The sequence below is a fragment of the Mesoplodon mirus genome (assembly GCF_964341445.2).
Source record: "Mesoplodon mirus genome assembly, chromosome: X".
NCBI classification, from domain to species: Eukaryota; Metazoa; Chordata; class Mammalia; order Artiodactyla; family Ziphiidae; genus Mesoplodon; species Mesoplodon mirus.
Genome location: NC_138981.1, coordinates 60,942,157 through 60,968,076, shown reverse-complemented (window position 1 = coordinate 60,968,076; position 25,920 = coordinate 60,942,157). Strand labels below are relative to the sequence as shown.

General features: G+C 42.8%; 2 protein-coding genes across 3 annotated transcripts in view; one reads left to right on the top strand and one right to left on the bottom strand.

The window, feature by feature from the left end:
- Nucleotides 1–13,186, top strand: part of ERCC6L (ERCC excision repair 6 like, spindle assembly checkpoint helicase) — a 53,636-nt gene extending 40,450 nt beyond the window's left edge. The window contains exon 2 of the mRNA XM_082609095.1: nt 9,179–13,186. Within this exon, the coding sequence (XP_082465221.1) occupies nt 9,179–12,860 (3,682 nt within the window). The 3' untranslated portion in view covers nt 12,861–13,186. The remainder of the gene's footprint in view (nt 1–9,178) is intronic.
- PIN4 (peptidylprolyl cis/trans isomerase, NIMA-interacting 4) overlaps nt 1–24,284 on the bottom strand; it is a gene marked incomplete at its 3' end in the record, with an annotated part of 89,334 nt that extends 65,050 nt beyond the window's left edge. Inside the window, exons 1-4 of one of the 2 annotated variants that reach the window (XM_082609099.1) lie at nt 24,172–24,284; nt 21,516–21,589; nt 15,905–16,024; nt 15,342–15,517 (exon numbers count right to left, since the gene is read on the bottom strand). In XM_082609099.1, the coding sequence (XP_082465225.1) occupies nt 15,359–15,517; nt 15,905–16,024; nt 21,516–21,589; nt 24,172–24,214 (396 nt within the window). In that variant the 5' untranslated portion in view covers nt 24,215–24,284. Of the gene's footprint in view, nt 1–15,341; nt 15,518–15,904; nt 16,025–21,515; nt 21,590–24,171 lie in introns of those variants that run through there. The other variant, XM_082609100.1, reaches the window with a different exon arrangement.
- Between the last annotated feature and the right edge of the window lie 1,636 nt (nt 24,285–25,920).

Here is a 25,920-nt window from a genome sequence, read left to right as displayed (position 1 = left end):
ATAGTATCATGTCATCTGCAAACAGTGACAGCTTTACCTCTTCTTTTCCGATTTGGATTCCTTTTATTACCTTTTCTTCTCTGATTGCTGTGGCTAAAACTTCCAAAACTATGTTGAATAAGAGTGGTGAGAGTGTTCTCCCTTCTTTTCTTGATGAGTCTGGCTAATGGTTTGTCAATTTTGTTTATCTTATCAAAGAACCAGCTTTTAGTTTGGTTGATCTTTGCTATCGTTTCCTTCATTTCTTTTTCATTTATTTCTGATCTGATCTTTATGATTTCTTTCCTTCTGCTAGCTTTGGGGGTTTTTTGTTCTTCTTTCTCTAATTGCTTTAGGTGCAGGGTCAGGTTGTTTACTCGAAATGTTTCCTGTTTCTTAAGATGGGATTGTATTGCTATAAACTTCCCCCTTAGAACTGCTTTTGCTGCGTCCCATAGGTTTTGGGTCGTCGTGTCTCCATTGTCATTTGTTTCTAGGTATTTTTTAATTTCCTCTTTGATTTCTTCAGTGATCACTTCGTTATTGAGTAGTGTATTGTTTAGCCTCCATGTGTTTGTATTTTTTACAGATCTTTTCCTGTAATTGATGTCTAGTCTCATAGCATTGTGGTCGGAAAAGATACTTGATACAATTTCAATTTTCTTAAATTAACCAAGGCTTGATTTGTGACCCAAGATATGATCTATCCTGGAGAATGTTCCATGAGCACTTGAGAAAAATGTGTATTCTGTTGTTTTGGGATGGAATGTCCTATAAATATCAATTAAGTCCATCTTGTTTAATGTATCATTTAAGGCTTGTGTTTCCTTATTTATTTTCATTTTGGATGATCTGTCCATTGGTGAAAGTGGGGTGTTAAAGTCCCCTACTATGAGCGTGTTACTGTCAATTTCCCCTTTTATGGCTGTTAGTATTTGCCTTATGTATTGAGGTGCTCCTTTGTCTTGTTCCTGATCTTAGTGGAAATGGTTTCAGTTTTTCACCATTGAGGACAATGTTGGCTGTGGGTTTGTCATATATGGCCTTTATTATGTTGAGGAAAGTTCCCTCTGTGCGTACATTCTGCAGGATTTTTATCATAAATGGGTGTTGAATTTTGTCGAAAGCTTTCTCTGCATCTATTGAGATAATCATATGGTTTTTCCCCTTCAATTTGTTAATATGGTATATCACGTTGATTGATTTGCGTATATTGAAGAATCCTTGCATTCCTGGAATAAACTCCACTTGATCATGGTGTATGATCTTTTTAGTGTGCTGTTGGATTCTGTTTGCTGGTATTTTGTTGAGGATTTTTGCATCTATGTTCATCAGTGATATTGCCCTGTAGTGTTCTTTCTTTGTGACATCCTTGTCTGGTTTTGGTATCAAGGTGATGGTGGCCTCATAGAATGAGTTAGGGAGTGTTCCTCCCTCTACCATTTTGAAAGAGTTTGAGAAGCATAGGTGTTAGCTCTTCTCTAAATGTTTGATAGAGTTCGCCTGTGAAGTCATCTGGTGCTGGGCTTTTGTTTGTTGGAAGATTTTTTATCACAGTTTCAATTTCAGTGCTTGTGATTGGTCTGTTCATATTTTCTATTTCTTCCTGATTCAGTGTTGGCAGGTTGTGCATTTCTAAGAATTTGTCCATTTCTTCCAGGTTGTCCATTTCATTGGCATAGAGTTGCTTGTAGTAATCTCTCATGATCTTTTGTATTTCTGCAGTGTCAGTTGTCACTTCTCCTTTATCATTTCTAACTCTATTCATTTGAGTCTTCTCCGTTTTTTTCTTGATGAGTCTGGCTAATGGTTTATCAATTTTGTTTATCTTCTCAAAGAACCAGGTTTTAGTTTTATTGATCTTTGCTATTGTTACCTTCATTTCTTTATCATTTATTTCTGATCTGATCTTTATGATTTCTTTCCTTCTGCTAACTTTGGGGGTTTTTTGTTCTTCTTTCTCTAATTGCTTTAGGTGCAAGGTTAGGTTGTTTATTCGAGATGTTTCCTGTTTCTTAAGGTAGGATTGTATTGCTATAAACTTCCCTCTTAGACTGCTTTTGCTGCATCCCATAGGTTTTGGGTCGTCGTGTCTCCATTGTCATTTGTTTCTAGGTATTTTTTTATTTCCTCTTTGATTTCTTCAGTGATCACTTCGTTATTAAGTGGTATATTGTTTAGCCTCCATGTGTTTGTATTTTTTACAGCTCTTTTCCTGTAATTGATATCTAGTCTCATAGCATTGTGGTCGGAAAAGATACTTGATACAATTTCAGTTTCCTTAAATTTACGAAGGCTTGATTTGTGACCCAAGATATGATCTATCCTGGAGAATGTTCCATGATCACTTGAGAAAAAACTGTATGTCCGTGGGCCGTGGCCGCTGGGCCTGCGTGTCTGGAGCCTGTGCTCCGCAACGGGAGGGCCACAACAGTGAGAGGCCCGCATACCGCAAAAAAAAAAAAATCTAGAAACAATAAATGCTGGAGAGGGTGTGGAGAAAAGGGAACACTCTTGCACTGCTGGTGGGAATGTGAATTGGTCCAGCCACTATGGAGAACAGTATGGAGGTTCCTTAAAAAACTACAAATAGAACTACCATATGACCCACCAATCCCACTACTGGGCATATACCCTGAGAAAACCATAATTCAAAAAGAGTCATGTACCAAAATGTTCATTGCAGCTCTATTTAAAATAGTCAGGAGATGGAAACAACCTAAGTGTCCGTCATTGGATGAATGGATAAAGAAGATGTGGCACATATATACAATAGAATGTTACTCAGCCATAAAAAGAAACGAAATTGAGTTATTTGTAGTGAGGTGGATGGACCTAGAGTCTGTCATACAGAGTGAAGTAAGTCAGAAAGAGAAAGACAAATACCGTATGGTAACACATATATATGGAATCTAAGAAAAAAAATGTCATGAAGAACCTAGGTGTAAGACAGGAATAAAAACACAGACCTACTAGAGAATGAAATTGAGGATATGGGGAGGGGGAAGGGTAAGCTGAGACAAAGTGAGAGAGAGGCATGGACATATATACACTACCAAACGTAAAATAGATAGCTAGTGGGAAGCAGCTGCATAGCAAGCGGAGATCAGCTTGGTGCTTTGTGACCACTTAGAGGGGTGGGATAGGGAACCTGGGAGGGAGGGAGACGCGAGTGGGAAGGGATATGGGAACATATGTGTGTGTGTGACTGATTCACTTTGTTATGGAACAGAAACTAGCACACCATTGTAAAGCAATTATACTCTAATAAAGATGTAAAAAAAGAAAAAGACCCAATGCAGCCATAAGTAAATAGATAGATAGATAGATAGATAGAATGAGTTCATTGAGGTAAGCTTGGTGAAAGGAGAGGAGTGTACTCCAGAAAAGGAAGGTGGGGTGAGCTTAAGCATTAGAGCACATAACACAGTATGATGGGCATAAGGGGTTAAAATAAAATGTTTGAGGCAGGACGTGCAGAAGTTAAGGCAGAGAGGAAAGCAGTTCCTGGCTGTATCAGTCAGGGCTTGGAATGCCAAGCTAAGGAGCTTAAACTTCATTCTGTAGGCCATAGGAAGCCACTGAAGATTTTTTTTTTTTGGCTGTTTTGGGTCTTGCAGTGCATGGGCTTTCTCTAGTTGTGGCGAGCAGTGGCTACTTTTCGTTGTGGTGCTCAGGCTTCTCATAGCGGTGGCTTCTCTTGTCGTGGAGCACAGGCCCTAGAGCACACAGGCTTCAGCAGTTGCGGTGCGTCGGCTCAGTATTTGTGGCTTGCAGGTTGTAGAGCACAGGCTCAGTAGTTGTGGCACACGGGGTTAGTTGCTCTGTGGCATGTGGGATCTTCCCAGACCAGAGATCAAACCCACTTCCCTTGCATTGGCAGGCGGATTCTTAACCACTGCGCCACCAGGGAAGTCCCAAGATTTTTTTTGTTGTTGTTAACAGCTTTGTTGAGGTATCATTCTCATACCATACATTTCACTGATTTAAAATGTACAATTTAATAATTTTTAGTATATTCACAGAGTTGTGCAGCCATCACCACAATTAGTTTTAGAACATTTTCATCACCCCGAAAGAAATTCCTTACCCTTTAGCCATCATACGTACCACCCCCAAGTCCATGAATCCCCCAGCCCCCCAGCCCCTGGCAACCACTAATCTACTTTTTCTGTGAATTTGCCTGTTTTGGACATTTCATATAAATGGAATCATAAAATGTGTGGCCTTTTGTGACTGGCTTTTTTTTTGGATGTATAGTTGATATACAATATTATATAAATTACAGATGCAAGATATAGTGATTCACAATTTTCAAAGGTTATACTCCATTTATAGTTATTATAAAATATTGGCTATATTCCCTGTGTTGTACAATATATCATTTTAGCTTATTTTATACCTAATAGTCTGTACCTCTTAATCCCCTACCCCTATTGTCCCTCCCCCTTCCCTCTCCCCACTGGTAACCACTAGTTTGTTCTCTGCATCTGTGAGTGACTGCCTTATTATTTCATGCAGCAAAACGTTTCCACGACTCATTCATGCTGTAGCATGAATCAGTATTTCATTACTTTTTATGGCTGCATAATATTCTGTTGTGTGGATATACCACATTTTTATCTATTCATCAGTTGATGGACATTTGTGTTATTTCCCCTTTTGGCTTTGTGAATAATACAATACTGCTATGAACATTCATGGACAAGATTTTCTGTGATCAAATGTTTTCATTTCTCTTGAGTATGTACCTGGGAGTAGAATTCCTAAATTCCATGGTAACTCTATGTGTAACTTTTTGAGGAACTGACAGACTAATTTCCAAAGCAGCTGCACCATTTTACATTCCTACTAACAGTGTTATAGAGTTCCAATTTTCCATATTGCTGCCAACACTTGGTATTTTCTCTCTTTTTGATTCTAGCCATCCTAATGGGCATGAAGTGGTATCATTGTGGTTTTGGTTTGCGTTTCCCCTGATGACTAATGATGTTGAGCATCTTTTCATATGGTTATTGGCTATTTGTATTTCTTCTTTGGAGAAATGTCTAGTCAGATCCTTTGACCACCTTAATTGGGTTATTTGTCTTTTGTTTTTTTTTGTTTTTTGGCCATGCTGCACGGCTTGTGGGATCCTAGTTCCCTGACCAGGGATCAAACACGGGGCCACAGCACTGAAAGTGCTGAGTCCTGACCACTGGACCACCAGGGAAGTCCCTATTTGTCTTTTAATTATTGAGTTCTTAGAGTTCTTTTTAAGGTGCAAATCCTTTATCCAGGTACAAGATTTGCAAGTATTTTCTCTCATTCCTTGGGTTGTCTTTTCACTTTCTTCATGGTATCCTTTGAAGCACAAAAGGTTTTAGCTGTTTTCTAAAAACTATTTTATTTATTTATTTGGCTGTACCAGGTCTTAGTTGTGGCATGCAGGCTCTTCAGTTGTGGCATCATGTGGGATCTAGTTCCCTGACCAGGGATCAACCCGGGTCCCCTGCATTGGGAGCATGGAGTCCTATGCACTGGACCACCAGGGAAGTCCCCAAGTTTTTAGCTTTTATGAAGCCCAATTTATTTTTCCCTTTGGTTGCTTGTGTGTTTGGCATCATGTCTAAGAAACCATTGCCAAATCCAAGGTCATGGAGATTTATACTTATATTTTCTTCTAAGAGTTTTATAGTTTTAGCGCTTATATTTAGGTCTTTGATTCATTTTGAATTAATTTTTGTGTATGGTGTGAGGTCGGGGACCACTTTCATTCTTTTGCACATGGATATTTAGTTGAAAAGACTATCCTGTCCTCAGTGAATTGTTATGGCATCCTCTCAAAATCTTATCAACTGTAAACCACTGAAGAATTTTAAGCAGAAGAGTGACGATTTCTTTTATGTTTTAAGACAATATCACTGGCTGCTATGTAGAGAATGTATTGGAGGGGCCAAGAGTGGATGTAGGGAGACCAGTGAGTAGGAAGTTGCAGTTATCCAATCCAGAGATGATGGTGACTTGGACCACAGTAGTAGTAATGATGGGAGAGAAAGACACAGGTTATATTTGTTTTTCTTTGTTTGTTTTTTAACATCTTTATTGGAGTATAATTGCTTTACACTGGTGTGTTAGTTTCTGCTGTATAGCAAAGTGAATCAGCTATACATATACATACATCCCCATATCTCCTCCCTCTTGCACCTCCCTCCCACCCTCCCTATCCCACCCCTCTAGGTGGACACAAAGCACTGAGCTGATCTCCCTTTGCGATGCGGCTGCTTCCCATTAGCTATCTATTTTACATTTGGTAGTATATATGTGTCCATGCCACTCTCTCACTTCGTCCCAGCTTACCCTTCCCCCTCCCCGTGTCCTCAAGTCCCTTCTCTATATCTGCGTCTTTATTCCTGTCTTGCCCCTAGGTCCTTCAGAACCATTTTTTTTTCTTTTTTAGATTCCATATATATGTGTTAGCATACGGTATTTATTTTTCTCTGACTTACTTCACTCTCTATGACAGTCTCTAGGTCCATCCACCTTGCTACAAATAACTCAATTTCGTTTCTTTTTATGGCTGAGTAATATTCCATTGTATATATGGGCCACATCTTTTTTTTTTTTTTTTTTTTTTTTTGCGGTACGTGGGCCTCTCACTGTTGTGGCCTCTCCCATTGCAGAGCATAGGCTCTGGACGCGCAGGCTCAGCGGCCATGGCTCATGGGCCTAGCCGCTCCGCGGCATGTGGGATCTTCCCGGACCAGGGCACGAACTCGCGTCCCCTGCATCAGCAGGCGGACTCTCAACCACTGCATCACCAGGGAAGCTCTGCCACATCTTCTTTATCCATTCATCTGTCGATGGACACTTAGGTTGCTTTCATGTCCTGGCTATTGTAAATAGAGCTGCAATGAACATTGTGGTACATGACTCTTTTTGAATTATGGTTTTCTCAGGGTATGTGCCCAGTAGTGGGATTGCTGGGTCATATGGTAGTTCTATTTGTAGTTTTTTAAGGAACCTCCATACTGTTCTCCATAGTGGCTGTATCAATTTACATTCCCACCCACAGTGCAAGAGTGTTCCCTTTTCTCCACACCCTCTCCAGCATTTATTGTTTGTAGATTTTTAGATGATGGCCATTCTGACTGGTGTGATGTAATACCTCACTGTAGGTTTTTTTATTTTTTATTTTTTTGTAGTTCGCGGCCCTCTCACTGTTGTGGCCTCTCCCGTTGCGGAACACAGGCTCCAGACGCACAGTCTCAGCGGCCATGGCTCACGGGCCCAGCTGCTCTGTGGCATGTGGGATCTTCCCGGACCGGGGCACGAACCCATGTCCCCTGCATCATCAGGCGGACTCTCAACCACTGTGCCACCAGGGAAGCCCCATCACTGTAGTTTTGATTTGCATTTCTCTAATGATTAGTGATGTTGAGCTACCTTTCATGTGTTTGTTGGCAATCTGTATATCTTCTTTGGAGAAATGTCTATTTAGGTCTTCTGCCCAGTTTTGGATTGGGTTGCTTGTTTTTTTGATATTGAGCTGCATGAGCTGCTTGTATATTTTGGAGATTAATCCTTTGTCAGTTGCTTCATTTGCAAATATTTTGTCCCTTTCTGAGGGTTGTCTTTTCGTCTTGTTTATGGTTTCCTTTGCTGTGGAAAAGCTTTTAAGTTTCATTAGGTCCCATTTATTTTTGTTTTTATTTCCGTTTTTCTAGAAGGTGGGTCAAAAGGGATCTTGCTGTGATTTATGTCACGGAGTGTTCTGCCTATGTTTTCCTCTAAGAGTTTTATAGTGTCTGGCCTTACATTTAGGTCTTTAATCCATTTTGAGTTTATTTTTGTGTACGGTGTTAGGGAGTGTTCTAATTTCACTCTTTTACATGTAGTTGTCCAGTTTTCCCAGCACCATTTATTGAAGAGGCTGTCTTTTCTCCATTGTATATTCTTGCCTACTTTATCAAAGATAAGGTGACCATATGTGTGTGGGTTTATCTCTGGGCTTTCTATCCTGTTCCATTGATCTATATTTCTGTTTTGACACAGGTTATATTTGGAAAATAAAGTTAGTAGGGCTTGGGGGACTCTTGGCTAAGGGCTGAGGTGGTTAAAAAGAGGGAGAAGTCAAGAATGACTCATTTCGTTTGGAGATCAAGGATGATCTTTCGATTTCTAGCTTTTATGGCTAAGTGGATGGTAGTGTCATTTATTACCACACAAATGGGGAAGCACGTTTATTTATTTATGCATTCATGCATGCTGCACCAGGTCCCAGTTGTGGCACACGGGATCTTAGTTGTGGCATGCGGGCTTCTTGGTTGCAGCATGCGGACTCTTAGTTGTGGCATGCATGTGGGATCTAGTTCCCCAACCAGGGATTGAACCCGGACCCCCTGCATTGGGAGCGCAGAGTCTTAGCCACTGGACCACCAGGGAAGTCCCGAGACGCACGTTTTAAGAGGGGAAATAATAAGTTTAATTTGGGATTAATTGAATTGGAGGTGCATGTGAAACTTTCAAGTGGAGATGTCCAGAAGGTAGTTGGAATATGGGTCTAGACTCGTGCTTGAGGGCAAGCCCTGGGTTGGAGAAAGTGCTTTGGGAGTTATGAGCACCTAGGTGGGAGTGGAAGCTCTGGGAGACAATGAGGAAAGAGTAAAAGGAGTGAGAAGAGGGCCCAGGACTGAGCCCTTGTGGAGGAAGAATAGGAGCCTAAGAAGGACACAGAGAAGAAAGGGCCAGCGATGGGGGAGGAAACCAGGAGGAATCTATAGGAATCTGGTGGAAGGAGGGAATTGTAAGGAGAGTAATCAATAGTGTGAACAGAGGTCCAGAAAAATAAGGTCCGAGAAGTGCCCATGTATCTTCCTGTTTCCATGTTCCCACAATATAGGTTGGTTGGTTTGTTACTGTATGTGCAATAACCTTTGCACATACATTTCCTACAACTAATGCATGAAGTTGTTGCTGGCAGTGTCTGGTGGATATTTGTGTCTTCTTAAGTGGTGCCAGCTTTCATTGGCATCTTCTGTGCTCATCTGTCCCATCCTGAATTGAGGATATTGAAAGCTCAACTGTGGTTTGGATTCCAAAATGGACTCTAAAGTGTTCTTAGACTGAATGTTCAATCTGTTTCCTTTCTTTCTAATCTTCTACCTATCAATCTCTCTCTATGTATATATATCTTTTTTTAAACTTTTTTTTTTTATAGATACGTGAAAGAGGCCAAAGAAGCAACTAAGAATGGAGATCTGGAAGAAGCACTTAAACTTTTCAATTTGGCAAAGGACATTTTTCCCAATGAAAAGGTGATGAGCAGAATCCAAAAACTACAGGAAGCCTTGGAGGAGTTGGCAGAACATGGAGATGATGAATTCACGGATGTGTGCAACTCTGGCCTGCTGCTCTATCGAGAACTGCACAACCAACTATTTGAGTACCAGAAGGAAGGTGTAGCTTTCCTCTATAGCCTGTATAGGGATGGAAGGAGAGGTGGTATTCTGGCAGATGATATGGGATTAGGAAAGACTGTTCAAATCATCGCTTTCCTTTCTGGTATGTTTGATGCTTCACTTGTGAACCATGTGCTACTGATCATGCCAACCAGTCTCATCAGCACGTGGCTAAAAGAATTTGTCAAGTGGACCCCAGGAATGAGAGTCAAAACCTTTCACGGTCCTAGCAAGGATGAACGTACCAGAAACCTCAGTCGGATTCAGCAAAGGAATGGTGTCATTATCACCACATACCAAATGTTAATCAATAATTGGCAGCAACTTTCCAGCTTGAATGGCCAAGAGTTTGTGTGGGACTATGTCATCCTTGATGAAGCACATAAAATAAAAACCTCATCTACCAAGTCAGCAATATGTGCTCGTGCTCTCCCTGCCAGTAATCGCATCCTCCTCACAGGAACCCCGATCCAGAATAATTTACAAGAACTGTGGTCCCTGTTTGATTTCGCTTGTCAAGGGTCCCTGCTAGGAACATTAAAAACTTTTAAAATGGAGTACGAAAATCCTATTACTAGAGCAAGAGAGAAGGACGCTACCCCAGGGGAAAAAGCCTTGGGATTTAAAATATCTGAAAATTTAATGGCAATCATAAAGCCCTATTTTCTTAGGAGGACTAAAGAAGAGGTACAGAAGAAAAAGTCAAGCAACCCAGAGGTCCAGCTTAGTGAAAAGAGTCCAGATGTTGGTGCCATATGTGAAATGCCTTCCCTTTCCAGAAAAAATGATTTAATTATTTGGATACGTCTTGTACCTTTACAGGAAGAAATATACAGGAAATTCGTGTCTCTAGATCATATCAAGGAGTTGTTAATGGAGACACGCTCGCCTTTGGCTGAGCTAAGTGTCTTAAAGAAGCTCTGTGATCATCCTAGGCTGCTATCTGCACGGGCTTGTGGTTTGCTGAACCTAGGAGCTGTCAAATTCTCTGTTCAAGATGAAATTGAAGGGGAAGATTCCTCAGATGTGGACCATATTGATCAAATAAGTGATGATGCACTGATGGAAGAATCTGGAAAAATGATATTTCTAATGGACCTGCTTAAGAGACTGCGAGATGAAGGGCATCAAACTCTGGTGTTTTGCCAGTCAAGACGAATTCTAAACATCATCGAACGCCTGTTAAAGAATAGGCACTTTAAGATATTGAGAATTGATGGAACAGTTACTCATCTTGTGGAACGAGAAAAAAGAATTAGCTTATTCCATCAAAATAAAGATTACTCTGTTTTTCTCCTTACCACTCAAGTAGGTGGTGTTGGCTTAACACTAACCGCAGCAAGTAGAGTGGTCATCTTTGACCCTAGCTGGAATCCTGCAACTGATGCTCAAGCTGTGGATAGAGTTTACCGAATTGGACAAAAAGAAAATGTTGTAGTTTATAGGCTAATCACTTGTGGAACTGTAGAGGAAAAAATATACAGAAGACAGGTTTTCAAGGACTCATTAATAAGACAAACTACTGGTGATAAGAAGAACCCTTTCCGATATTTTAGTAAACAAGAATTGAGAGAGCTCTTTACAATTGAGGATTTTCAGAACTCTGCAACCCAGATGCAGCTTCAGTCTTTGCATGCTGCTCAGAGGAGATCTGATAAGAAACTAGATGAACATATTGCCTTCCTGCACTCTTTGAGGATAGCTGGAATCTCAGACCATGATTTGATGTACACGCATGACCTATCTGTTAAAGAAGAGCTTGATGTGATCGAAGACTCTCACTATATTCAACAAAGGGTTCAGAAAGCTCAATTCCTTGTTGAATTCGAGTCTCAAAATACAGAGTTCTTAATGGAAAGACAAAAAGCTGGAAATGAGGGGATATGGCTGAGAGAACCTGTATTTCCTTCTCAAACAAAGAAGAAATGCCATGAATTAAATAAACCACAGCCTTGGCCTTCACGTCTTCTACCAACTCACCACACCCAGGAAGACGAAATCAGTTCCCAAATGGCAAGTGTAATCATTGAGGATCTGCCTGAAGAGGGTGAAAAACAAGATCTCACCAGGAGAAAGATGAACATTACCATCCCACAAGATGGTAGGCACCCGTGTGTAAGTACATTTGATGCTGATTTTGTAGCCACTTTACCCAAGGGGTGTGAAGATGTAGAAGAAATTTGGACTGACTCTTTATCAGGAATGGCTCTCCAAAAAGAGGCGTCGCAAGAGGGGCCTATGTGGGAGGCACAGCAAGAGAGCCCTCAGGGAAGTTTCAATTTTTTACCTAGCAAGTCAGTTAGAGCTGATCTTGGGCCAAATCTAGATCAACTAGAGGAGGATGAGATTTTACATCACTGCAATCCCTGGCCTGCTAATCCCGAAACAAAGGAATATCAAAGGCCAGAATCGAATGTATCTGTTATTAAGATAGCTGATGATGACTTAGCAGCAGCCCACAGTGCACTACAGGATGTTCAAGTGAATGAGGCCAAGTTGGAAGAGGAACCTTTAGCATCTCCAGCACAGTATGCATGTGACTTCAATCTTTTCTTGGAAGATTCTGCAGACAATGGACGAAATTTTTCCAGTCAGTCTTTGGAGCATGTGGAGAAAGAAAATAGCTTGTGTGGCTCTGCAGCTAATTCCAGAGCAGAGTCCGTGCATAGCAAAGCATGTCTCAGTGTGGATCTTTCTGAGAAAGATGATGAGCCAGAAGAAGTAGTAGTTAATGTGAAAGTCAGAAGAAAAGCTAGACGTATCGATTCAGACGATGAAGTTGAACATGATACTTTTATTACAGATACTTCAGGCACAAACCCATTCAACACATCTCCCTTCCCGTTTTTATCTGTAAAACAATTTGATGCCTCAACTCCCAAAGATGACATCAGTCCACCTGGAAGGTTCTTTTCACCTAAAATATCTGATAGTTTAAATAAGTCTATAAACTCTAGAAGATCCCTGGCTTCTAGGAGGTCTCTTATTAATGTGGTTTTAGACCATGTGGAGGATATGGAGGAAAGACTTGACAATAGCAGTGAAGCAAAGGTTGCTGAAGATTACCTGGAGGAAGGAGCAGAGGAAAGCAGTGGTGAAGCCCCAGAGCATACAGAAGAAGATCCTTCCAGAGAAACACTGTCTTCAGAAAATAAGTCTAGCTGGTTAAGTACACCTAAGCCTGGTGCTCTGGCTCAGGAGAACTTTCCTGGTGACCCTGAGCCTTTGTCTGGTGGACAGTTGGTTGACTCTCCCCAGGATGTGGCACTGGAGGCTGCAGACGACTATGAGACTCTTGTCTTGCGTGGAAAAGAACTGAAAGAGTGTGGAAAAATACAGGAAGCCTTAGACTGCTTAGTTAAAGCACTTGACATAAAAAGCTCAGATTCTGAAGTCATGCTCATGACTTTAAATTTGTATAAGCAACTTAATAAAACTTGAGAATATATTGTATATTTAAAGCAAAAATTTTGTATTTTAAAGCAAAACTGAGTATAAGGTAATTTGTTCCCATAATTGGATTCTTTGGGAGCATGAAGCATTCAGGCTTAAGGTGAGAGAAGTCAAAAAGGGAGTTTTTGTTTCCAATTGTTTTTTGTAAATTTTGCCTTTACCACCTGCTCCTGCTTTCTCCTATACATATATTCTGGTATTCTGAGCATTAGGTTAATATTTCTTTACTCAAATATTCTTGTATTTTTCTTTTAGGCATACTCTATAAACATAATAGAACTGTGTTATTTCTAGAGAAATTTTTGTAACATTACTCCGGCCATTTAAAATTTTATTCTGAAAATGATGAATTTTGTATATCACAGTTCAGATAATATTAAAGTTACTTTTCATTTACTTTCTTTCACTGAGATGATTGATATCGGCAAATGCATATAAAAATTCATTTAGGCAGAATTTGTCATTAGTATTCAAGATCTAAGACGCACTTAACATGCTATTGTAGGCTCTCGGTTCACTATAGCCGAAGACTGGGATAAGCTACCTGGTGCTGGGCTTCTTTATCACCGGTACCCTACCCTGGAGTCCCTTTGCCTACCGTTTGGCCATCCTTCACTCACCACCAGCTGCATTCTGACACATGCTAGCACATTGTATCTTTGGGTTGCAGACTGAAAAGGAGTTTGGTTCCCTCCCAGAAACATAAAGTGCAGCACGGCACTCTGTGCTCTGTCACTGGAGAATTTATCAAGTACTGACTATGTATTAGGTACTCTACATAGGTTTCTTGTTTAATCCTTTGAGGTCGAGGGTAACATTTCCATTTTTTAGTTGAGGAAATGGCTCAGTGAGGCTGTGACCTGCCCAAGATCACGCAGTAAGGGGTGAAATGGATTGTTAACCGTGTGTTACCTAGTGAAAAGCCACTATAATAATTGACCTGCTTTTTTTTTTAGCACTTTAGTTTTTCATTATTTATTTATTTATTTGTTTTGGCTGCACTGGATCTTTGTTGCTGTGCGCAGGCTTTCTCTAGTTGTGGCGAGCGGTGGCTTCTCTTGTTGCAGAGCACGGGCTCTAGGCATGTGGGCTTCAGTAGTTGTGTGCACAGGCTTAGTTGCTCCGAAGCATGTGGCATCTTCCCGGACCAGGGCTGGAACCCATGTCCCCTGCATTGGCAGGCGGGTTCTTAACCACTGCACCACCAGGGAAGCCCCTAGGTTATTTATTGATAGTACAAAATTTTGCTCTTACCGAAAGAAATTATTACAGTTGCCCCTCGGTATCCAAGGGGGATTGCTTCCACGACTCCCTGTGGATACCAAGCTCCACAGATGCTCAAGTCCCTCATATAAAATGGTGTAGTATTTACATATAACCTACACACATTCTCACATGTACTTTAAAATCATCTCTAGATTACTTATAATACCTAATACAACATAAATATAAATTGAGAATAGTTTGTAGATACAATATAAGTGTTATGTAAATAGTTAGGCCTGTGCATGGCAAACTCAAATTTTGCTTTTTGGAAGTTTCTGGAATTTTTAAATTAATTAATTAATTAATTTTTGGCTGCGTTGGGTCTCCGTTGCTGCCCGTGGGCTTTCTTTAGTTGCAGCAAGTGGGGGCTACTCTTCGTTGCGGTGCATGGGCTTCTCATTGTGGTGGCTTCTCTTGTTGCGGAGCACGGGATCTAGGCGCATAGGCTTCAGTAGTTGTGGCTCGCGGGCTGTAGAGCACAGGCTCAGTAGTTGTGGCGCATGAGCTTAGTTGCTCCGCGGCATGTGGGATCCTCCCGGACCAGGGCTTGAACCTGTGTCCCCTGCATTGGCAGGGGGATTCTTAACCGCTGCACCACCAGGGAAGTCCAGCCCTGGAATTTTTAAAAAAATATTTCTGATCTGCAATTGGCTGAATCTGTGAATGCAGAACCGTGGATACAGACGACTGACTAGTATTTTAGGGAGGGTGATATGATTGAACACATGTCATTATTGAGAAAAATCCCGGTGATAACACTGTGTGATTCAGCAATTCATAGTCTGCATCTAACTCCAGCTCACCGTTTCCCTACATGGACTGAATGGCTGTGGCGCACGGGCTTAGTTGCTCCGCGGCATGTGGGATCTTCCTGGACCAGGGCTCAAACCTGTGTCCCCTGCATTGGCAGGTGGAGTCTTAACCACTGCACCACCACGGAAGCCCCTAGAGATGGTTTCTAAATTAACTTATGGGATATACTGAGAATCAGATAAAGCAGTTCTCAGAGGGAAGGGACTAACAGGTTAAGAGGAGTCCGCTTGACTTATCTTAAAGACCCACTGACTGAATACCTACTGCTGTGCACACCAACATTTACCCACCTGATTCTGCACCCACAAACCCATGATGACAGAGTTCATAAAATACAAGGATTATTCAACACCTTTTAAATAAATAAATAAACAATGTATAAAATACATGTAGTCTTTCATACAATTTTATTTTCTCCCTTCAACCATTATAATATGATACCCGAATTTTGTCTTAACTGGAGGGTCTGTAAACACAGGCTTATCCAGCACACTTATAGGCAAGGCGAATGCTGCTTCTTGAAATGGTCCCACCATGGACCCTCTGGTCATCCAACCCAAGTCGCCCTGAAAAACCCAAAAGATTTGTGATGTCAAGTGGCCCTGAAGAGGGCACAGTTCTACTGTAGCTTGAGAATTTCCCAACACAAATGCTAAGGTTCCTAGGTTTATTCATCTGGGCTGGAGAGAAGTAGGCTCGACAAGGACAAACAGGGCTGAACCCTGGGCTGAACATACAAACACAATGTTGCTGGGTGTCTGTTAGTTGTGCAAGTTTGGTTATGCCTAGGTTTAGACAAAGGTGACCCGTATTCAACTGTTCACAAGTTGGACATTTCTGCTTTTTTAAGATCTTTAAACTAAGATACGGCTAAAATTAATGGCGAAACAGGAATAATCCCTACTGCTGTGTGTCCTCCATGGGGGACGTTTTAAATGATGAGTGCACCATACCCCTTGCCTGGCTTTATCTTCACTATATTGTGTGGCCACTTCATTGAATTTCATTCCAGACTTTAACTTTTCCATGGCTTCCAAGATTCTTCCATGTTTTTCACACAGAATGTGTCTGACCTACAAGGAAAAAGTATGTTCACGTAATACATGGAGACCCAAATGATTCCTTTCCTCACAGTACAGCAGTCGTGTCAGGACTACCCCCCACTAGTGAAAAAAACACATTCGCTCAGGCAATGGAAAATCCTGGAAGTCTGCCCAGTTGGGCGATGGCCACAAACCCACTTCCCATATCACGACAATATCTCAGAACCCAGATTTAGATGGAAAGTGGGCACCTGGATGTGGGAAGCTCCCAGCCTTTACCATGTACCTCAATGGTAACAGGAGGAGGAAACATGATAATGGTTGAGAGCTTAGGTCGAGTCAAATCCCCACTCTCCTGTATGATCTTAGGCATTTTTTTTTAAGGCTGTACCTCGCAGCATTCAGGATCTTAGTTTCCCAGACAGGGATTAACCACTGAACCGCCAGGGAAGTCCCTTAGGCATGTTTTTAAACCTCTAAATGTTTCCCCATTTGTGCACTGAGATAACAGTACCTATATGTTCTCATAGGTTTGTGAAGATTGAGATGATGCAGCTAGCACTCAATAAAGGTTAGCTATTATTTCATCAGAGTGGGGATGATATGAAAAAAACCCACCATTGGTGAAATACTTTTCGCCAAAAGAGGCCCAATGTATAAAGCCTCCCCACAATTTAACACTTTGAAAATGAATCATATGTTGAAGATTAAGAATACTCAACCCGGGGACTTCCCTGGTGGTGCAAATGGTTAAGAATCCGCCTGCCAATGCAGGGCACACTGGTTTGATCCCTGGTCAGGGAACTAAGATCCCACATGCCGCAGGGTAACCAAGCCTGTGTGCCACAACTACTGAGACTGCCCGCCTCAAGTAGAGCCCATGTGCTGCAAAAACTACAGAGTGCACGCGCTCTGGAACCCATGCACCACAACTACAGAGCCCACGCACCCTGGAGCTTGCTCGCCACAACTAGAGAAGAGAAAACCCGCATGCCACAACTAGAGAGAAGCCCGCAAGCCACAACAAAAGATCCCGCGTGTCACAACTAAGCCCCCACACAGCCAAAAATAAATAATAAATAAATCTTTTAAAAAATGAAAGAATACTCAACCCTAGAGAAGTATTCAAATGTAACCTATGTTTACATAAAGCCATGTTTTAAAAAAATCACTATATCCTTAAAAATGATTTTGTCAAGATATCTGTTTTGTAGGATTTGCCATTTCTCTATTCAAATAGAATCCGTTATTCATTTCTTACTGTCGTGTACTAGGGTGGGGGCTAAAGGTGTCTCCCTGTAGAGAAAGACAAACCATGGCTGTCCTCAGGATTCAATTACTGAAACTGGGGGTGAGAGGATCCCTGACTGGAGGAGCGACACAGGAGATACAGACACAGCAAAGGAAAGAATGTATGAAAAAGTAGGGCTCAGGGAGGCAAACTTCTATAGAATGTGTCCAGCACTGTCCACGGGAGACAGGGACAAACACTCTGGACACCAGAGAGATACATGTTGGGGGACAAGGATGGTTTCTCAGACCTCATCTTGGCCTGGCTAAAACACCTTCTCGACTGCCTCCGTCTTTCCGCTTCCACACTCACAAAGCAACCTTCTGTTTCAATGACTGGGAAAGTGCACACAGCATTAATGATCACAGAAAGGGGATCCCATCCACCACTTTATAAATGAATAAACAAGTATTCTGCTTTAGACAGTTTGATGGGTTAGACATAATGAGTCTGTAGTACCTGTGGAGTTTGCAAGTGTGACCGACCAACTGGCAGTATGAGACTGGTGTCTTAGGAGAGACCAAGCTCCAGAGAATGTGGGAGTGATGAGCATGGAGGTAGTAGCTGACACTATGGGAGGTGACGGATCATCCTGGGAGGCTACACAGAATGAGAAGAGGAGGAAAGCAGACTCAAGACATCCGTGGAGAATATCAATGTGTAAGCAATAAGCAAAGAAAGAAGCTCAACAGGCATGATAAAAATGAAGGGCCAGACAGGTAGAGAGAAAGGTGTGTTAAAAGAAACCAAGGCAAGAGAAAGTTTCAAGGAGGAAATGGTCAACAGGGTTAAATGCTTCAGAGTGATCAGGTTAGAAGTATAATCAATTTAGCAATGATTGACTGAGGACCTTAGCAAAAGCTGTTTCAGAAGAGTAGTAAGTGCAGAAGCCAGGCTGCAGCAGCTGACTGGGGAAGTAACAGGAAGCAGGCCGATAATGCGGGTGGGGTTTCCCCAACTAACTGAGTTAGAAAAGAAGGAGAAAGGGCTCTAGTCAAAGGGAAAGGGTCACAGTCACGGATATATTTTAAAGATCCCTGGCTATATTTTCAGAATGAAGGGAAAGATGCAGTAAAGAGGGAAAGGTTGAAGACAGAGCAAAGAAAGAAGGTGGAGATAAATGAAGGAGCAAGGCTGGGCATTCAGAGCACTGCTGGAAAAATCAGCCTTAAAGGAAGAGAGGTAAGAGAGATGAGGGAGGTGTGGGTGAAGATAACTTTGTTGGTAGGGGGCTGGGAAGCCATGAGTTCATGACTAAAGTTCTAGTTTCCATTTTCTTGTGACAATTATAACAATATTTCAGTTATCGAGTACTTAATACTCGCTAGGCACTGTGCTAAGCGCTTTACATGTGTGATCTCATGAAATCCTCACACCAACCCCATGAGACTAGATCAGTGTTTCTCAACCCTGGCAAATGTCAGAATCACACCAAGAGCTTCTAAAAAATATATCAAGGTCCAGTCCCCACCCGCCAGAGATTCTGAGGCAGCTGGTCTGGGGTGGGCCCCTAGGCACTGAGACTTTTAGAAGCTCTTCAGGTGAATCTGATGTACACAGGGGTTGAGAACCCTGGATGAAGTTGTCTGCTGACTGACTGGAGGAGGGTGGTGGATGGCTTGAGGCAAGTGGCAAAGGATCACTCTGCAGTACTGAGGGCCCAGCTCACGTTAGAGACCAGGAATCAGTGGCCCCAACCCCTGAGGTTGTGTGACTCTCCAGTGGGGCCCAGCAGTTCTGGGTCTGAGTGTAAAGAAAGTAGATAATTGGATTGATCCTGAGTTGTAGTCTGGCAGGTGGATGCACTGGATGACCAAAAGGAAAAGGAGGTGGGGCTCCTTGATCCAGTGGTCAAACCCTTCCATTTAATTTCCAGCCTACAAGACATACAGGGCTTGGAGAACAGACATGTGGCCTTAGAGAAGGTGAGGCGAACAGGGCAGGCTTGAGGGCCTGCCTGGAAGTCTGTGCGTGGAGAGGAACAGAAAAGGATTGGGGGAGGTGGGAAGTGAGGGGAAGGAAGGAAGTTGTGGTCGGCAGGTGGGTTTCAGAATCTGGGCAGCTCTAGTGACACAGAGCAGGGGTGGGTTCAGGAGTGGGGTCTGAAGCAGAATAGCAGGATGTGGAAGGAGCCTAGATCCTAAAAGGCTGGAGGGTTTGGGGTCCCTCCCCTGCTGGGGCCTTCACAAACACTGACAACCCAGCTGTACTCTAGCAGGTGAACAGTTCAACACACTACAGCACTTCCATTCCACGGAACACTACTCAGTAATACAAAGGAACAGACTATGGATACACACAACTGGAATGAAATCTCCAGAGAATTATGCTGAGTGGAAGAAAGGCCAATCCCGAAAGGTTACACACTGTATCATTTCACTCATATGGAAATCATAAAATTACAGAAATGGAGAAGAGATTAGCCACTGCTATGGGGTCAAGGAGGGGGCAGGGGTAGGGGTGGGAGGGAAGTGGGTATCACTATAAAAGGGCAACAGGAGGAATCCCTGGGGTGATGGAAATGTTCTGGATCTTGACTGTAGCAATGACAATCTCCTGGTTGTGCTAACGTACTAGGGTTTTGTAAGATGTTACCATTGGGGAAATGGTAAAAAGTACATGTACATGTATAAAAGGCACATCTACCTTACAGTTGAATGTGAGTCTAAAATTATCTCAAAAGGAAAAGTTTAACAAAAGAGTTTAATCCTAATTGACTTTCCTAGCTAATTACATGCCACTCCTTTCCATATACCTCAGGTATAGCCACACTGAACTTATTTTTTTCCAGAAAGGACAAGATGCCTCTTTAAAGCCATATGCAGTGGAGCAGTCTCTTAGGTTAGGCGCTTGTGAAAGTCAGCACATAACAGTCAAAATTACCCTACAACAACCCTTACGAAGATGGTGTACTTGAAACCAACACGTCAGCCCTCAGTAAGCCCAACACAGCCTGTCTCCCCCACCTGTGTTGTAACAATGACCACTTCTTCAGCTGGACCGCAGGACGAAGTAGCTGGCTTGCATTCAGGCACCATGTTTTATGAAAATTATCTTTGGATACCAGAATCCCACTTTATATAAATATTTATTTTTTTGCGGTATACGGGCCTCTCACTGTTGTGGCCTCTCCCGTTGCGGAGCACAGGCTCTCGACGCGCAGGCTCAGCGGCCATGGCTCACGGGCCCAGCCGCTTCATGGCATGTGGGATCTTCCCGGACCGGGGCACGAACCCGTATCCCCTGCATCGGCAGGCGGACTCTCAACCACTGCACCACCAGGGAAGCCCCAGAATCCCACTTTACATGGTTGGATGTTCATACGCGAATGGAGGTCGACTATGGAAAAGCAAATTCATGTCTCCCATCTCTCTCTCTCTCTCTGGGTTCACTGAGTAGAAAAGTGGGCAGAATGGCCCACACTATTTACATTCGCTCTCCTTTTTTTTGGCTGCATGTGTATGGGTGCATTTATATGATACAACTCCACTACAGCTCTTCTCATACAGCAATGAAATTTCTTTCTTTACCTAACTGCTCCCAACTAGACTGTGATAACAGGGACCATCTCTTATCTGTTTTTTTGTCTTTTTAAATACCCAGAATTTAATACACTGCTTAGCACAGGGCAGATGTCACTAAATCTTTAATGAATGAATGAATCAAAGTATGGAACCCCATATCCTGACTGAAACGTGGTAACTGCCTTGTTACTAGCACTAAGCAGTATAATTCTGTTTGTAGATTATATTTTCCCAGGGCAGACACCCCTCTGGCACTAGGTCAAGTACTTCAAGTAATTATTTGCAACTGTCTCCCCTCATTTTCATGGTCAGGGCTCTGGCTTGTAGCTCACCAGCAGGGGAGCTATCTAATGAGACCCGTGCCTTTGCCTGTTCATCTCAGTTCTTCATTTTGTCAAATGTTATTTCGTCCTGAGAAATAATTCATTCACTTACTTGGGAAGACCTAACTTAATACATTTTAAGGAAAAATACTAGAGTATGAAGAAATTCTGGATGTCTGAGAACACATCTGAGAAAATATTTAAAAGGAATTACTTTTCATAAATGAGAGTGACCTATTATTTTGCACTTTTGTGCTATCGTACATCAGTATTAGGCTAGCCTTAGAATGAGTTAAGCATACTGTCTTCTCCTTTTATGTGAACCAAAATAACAGATGTATGTTATTTATATTTAACATGAAAAAAAGGAACAAGTAACTCACCTTTACTGCATTGCCACCACCTTTGGGACCCTGAGCCTTCTTGTCAGAACCATCGCTCCCAGAGGCTGCTTTTCCTTTAGAGAAGAGATGACAGGTACTCATTTAAACTGCACCTTCCCCTTGTTATTTACAGAAAAGTTCAACACAATAGGAGTTGATACTTCCATCATAGCACCAAGCTTCAAAAGGGAACTCTGTAGACACTTTGCTACATCAAGCTAAATTAACCTGTGACTCACCTCTTCAAACAGGAAATTTGTGCCCTACATAAACCCTTCAAGGAAAATGGATACACAAGTGAGTGTGCTAATAGTTGAATGGGAGCGCCAAAAGCCTGGCCCAGATTCTCTGGACCCAATTTGAAATCCTGCCTTCTAAGGGCAAACCCCTGAGCTCTTGTGAGATTTCTAATAAGCACTGCAACTATGTACCTGAATACTCACAGTTCCAGTAAGTAAAATCTCCAAGAATATATTTTAAATAAAGATCAAATTTCCCACCACCCATATTTGGCTAAAGAACACATTGATGTCCAAACTCCTGGAGTCGACTACATTGCCTATTGATACCTTCCTAAGAAAAGATATCGATATTCAGATTAAGAACCACTGGCAGCATTCTACATTTTACTACTGTGTCATTTTGCTACTATGCCAACTTCTGTGTTGATGGCAGCATACTTACTGTTAGAGGCTGATATTCCTAAAAACTATTGTTGGATTAAGTGTTCAGTTCAATAAACATTTCCTAAATAACTAAGTTCCAGGCATTGGGGATACAAAGATGAACAAGCCATGGTACCTTCCTTCAGGGAGCTCATATACTACTGGGGAAGATGGTTATGTAAAGTTATGTAAAATAGATCTTTTCAGGAGAATGAGCTATGCTCTACAGACAGGGGGCTGTGGAAGCACAAAGGGACATTTTAGCCAGTCAGGGAAGCTTTCCTGGATGAACAGGAGCTGACCAGGCAAAGAAAGGACATAGGTGAGGAGACATTCCAGGGTGAGGGAACAGTGTAGTATGTGCAGGAAACTATGGGTGAAGCCAAATCTGAGGTGGGAGTGCTGTGAGATGAGCCCAGGGGAGATGGTTGAGGATGAGGGCATGAGGGCCTGTGGGCCCCATTAAGGAACTTGGAATTTATCCTAGAAGTAATAGGGAGCCATTGAAAAATTTTATTCAGGAGACTCCATCTTACTTGTCTTAAGATCTCCAAAGCCTAGCACACAACAGTTGTTCAATGAATGCTCAACCAAACTGAAAATCCAAAATGCTGACCACCAAATGCCTAAGAAAATGTTACTGCCAAAGGAGTTTTATTACACCAAACTCTTCAAGGGGTTTGCTGTATATTCACTCCAGAACAATGATACCTTCCAATTATTCCATCCTCTCCCCCACTGGATGCTGTCATCTTCTGACTGCCACCTCACTCCCTGATTGACTGACGACCCTGGCAGCAACTTCAGGCTTCCTTCCCACCCTCACTACTGCCATCATCTTGGATGACCTCACCATCTATGCAGAGGAATCATCCAGCAGTCTAATCGCACACTTCTGGACCTCCTTCCCAAATGCCCATGCCTTTTACTCCAGGCCACCTGTTGCCAGGGGCACACGATGGAACTGTGCCACTCAGAACTAGTAGTTCAGTCTCTGGCTACAACTCTGTTCTTCCAGCTTTCTCATGCCTCATTCCCACAACACTGGCTCTTTAATTTCACAGAACCGCCCCCCCCATTCAGTCCCTTTATCCTGCTATGTCCCCCTAGACTATCAGACTTCTCATTCCCTTCCCAGTCTGGATCCCATGCTTGATCATCTGAACTGCGTCCCCACTGGCACCCTTAATTCCCTTGTGTTGCTTTCCTTCTATTATCATTGTCCAACAAAACCTCAACCTTGGCTCAGGGCTACACCTAGCTCTTTTCAGTCCTGTATTGTGCCACTTATATGGTACTAGGTAAATCATGACTAAGCAGATCGTGTCCTCTACAAATTCATGGCCTTCAGTCTTAGGCTCTCAGCCCTGAAGGAAATCCTTTTATAAGTGTTTCATCCCCTTTCCCATCACCCCAACGACTATTCCAAACCTTTACCACTCTCAAGACCCCCAGCCAGTCCCTGCCCCGCAGTCTTAAAAACTACCCTTGCCTTCCACTTTATTAAAAAATTCAGGCCACTAAGCCAGATCTCCTAAAACCTCCCCCGCTCTGGCCCCAATTTTTACCACCACATCCATCCTCGTCTCTTTGTGACGTCAAACATAAGGTGTCCCTTCTCCTATTCAAAGGTCAACTGCTCCACCTCTTTTCTCCCAAATCTCACTCCTCTGTACCTTTACCTCTCTAGCTCTACTGGATCCTTCATTTCAGCCTCACTCCCAAGTTTTGCTCATTCGGAAAAATCTATCAAAGTCAAGCTTTCTCATAATCCTTTGCCCTCGTCTACCCACCATCTCATCCCCATGCTTTTTAATCAAAACCTTCCAGAGAAGTCCACACTGACTGTCTCCAACTTATCACTTCCTGGTCAGTCTTCTAGTAACTGGCCACCCGCTGCCTCCGCCCCGGACCCCGGGGACCGCCGGTCTGCTCCCTCCCTCCCGCTCCTCACCCAACCCCATTCTCCTTGGTTGCTCTGGCTGCTCTACCTTTCCCCCCTTTCCCAGATCCGCTTTTTCCTTTCGGCGGCATCCCCGAAATTCGCCGTCGAACTCTCAACTGCTTCGGTTACCGCACAAAGCCCCTTCAGGCCCCATCGGTATGTCCTAAACATATGCCTGAAAGTGACATCGCAATTGGCCATCCTTACTGTTGCTCTGGAAGCAGGCATATCTTGGGGCAGGTCCGGTCCTTTGGCGCTAGGGCCAATGGGGGCTGAAGAGTCTGACCAATAAGGAGCTTGGGCCGGGTAGAGGGGCGGAGCCAAAGGTTGGGCCGGGGCGGGAAACCAAGCCTCTGCGCTTTTTGAACTTCTTTCACAAGCCCTTATTTGCCCCCAGCTCTCCCGCTTCCCTACCCACCTCCTCCATGCGTGCGTAGTGAAAGCCGCGGACCTGTGCAGTCTCTCCGCGCTGGCTCTAGCCAATCCCGCGGGGCCGCCAGACAAAGGCAAAGCAGGAAGAACAGTGGCGGCCGCTTCTCCCTCCTGCGCCCTCCTACACACGGGCCTACACTCCCTTGCGGGTTTTCGTTTTTAAAGTTTATTTTGCAGCCTGTAGTTGACTGAGTTCAAAAGGTACTTTTTTTTTAACATCTTTATTGGAGTATAATTGCTTTACAATGGTGTGTTAGTTTCTGCTGTATAACAAAGTGAATCAGCTATACGTATACATATATCCCCAAATCCCCTCCCTCTTGCATCTCCCTCCTACCCTCCCTCTTTTAAAAGAAGACTATCACCCGTCTGCCTCTTGCAGAACTCTGTCATGGAGAAAAAATGGAAGTAGTCTAAATTCCCCTTAATAGGGTATTGTTTAAATAAATGATGTTTCAACCACACCACAGGATATGCTCCACTTAAAATAACTAGTGTAAAGCTCTCGGTAGAGACACGAGAAATGGCGTTAAGGAAGGTTACAGACCAAGCTATAGAATATGATTCATTTTTTTAAAAAAAGGCATCTCGTGTACTATATAATATTTGCTTATAGAGGACAGGAAGACTATCCAGCAAAACGTGACCAGGAGTGCCAGTGCAGTGTATGTTTCTGCACAGTTTCCAAAATTTCTGTAATGGTGCAGCGTAATATAGTTAAAAGCATGGATTCTGGACCGCCTGGCTTCAAATCGCTGCTCCACCATTTGGTTACTAGCTCTGTGACCTTGAGGAAGTTACCTCACCTCTCTTTGGCTCAGTTTCATCATCTGTAAAATGGAATTGATGATAATAATACCTTCTAATAGGGTGTGAAGAGAATTAAACAAGTTCGTATTTGTAAAGCACATAAAACGACGACTAGCTTGTGGAGTGTTAGCTTAAGGTGAATGAGTTTTGAATTTATGCCCTCAAACTTTTTACCCTTATCCACAACGCCTCTCCTCCCAATATAAGGTCAGGGCTTTTCCTCTACTCCATGAGACAGCTGTCCTAGCTTGCCCCTGCCAGCCAGAATGTGTAGGCCCTCCAGCTCAGAGTTTAGTTTTTGGATACAGTCTTGTGGGACTTGGCATGCTTCATGCCCAGACTGGGGGATCAAGTATTTCTGAGACTGTGCCACCTCCAACTCATACATTTCAAGCAGCCCCCTCACGTTGTACTGCTGTCATTTCTGAACACGTTTCAGCTTAGGCACTCCTTGTTTTGGATTGGGAGTGATCAACTGTGGGGAACACATCCAGCGCTGAGGAGATCATTGCTCCCCCACTTCTGAGGTGGATCCCACCTGTGTATTGACTTT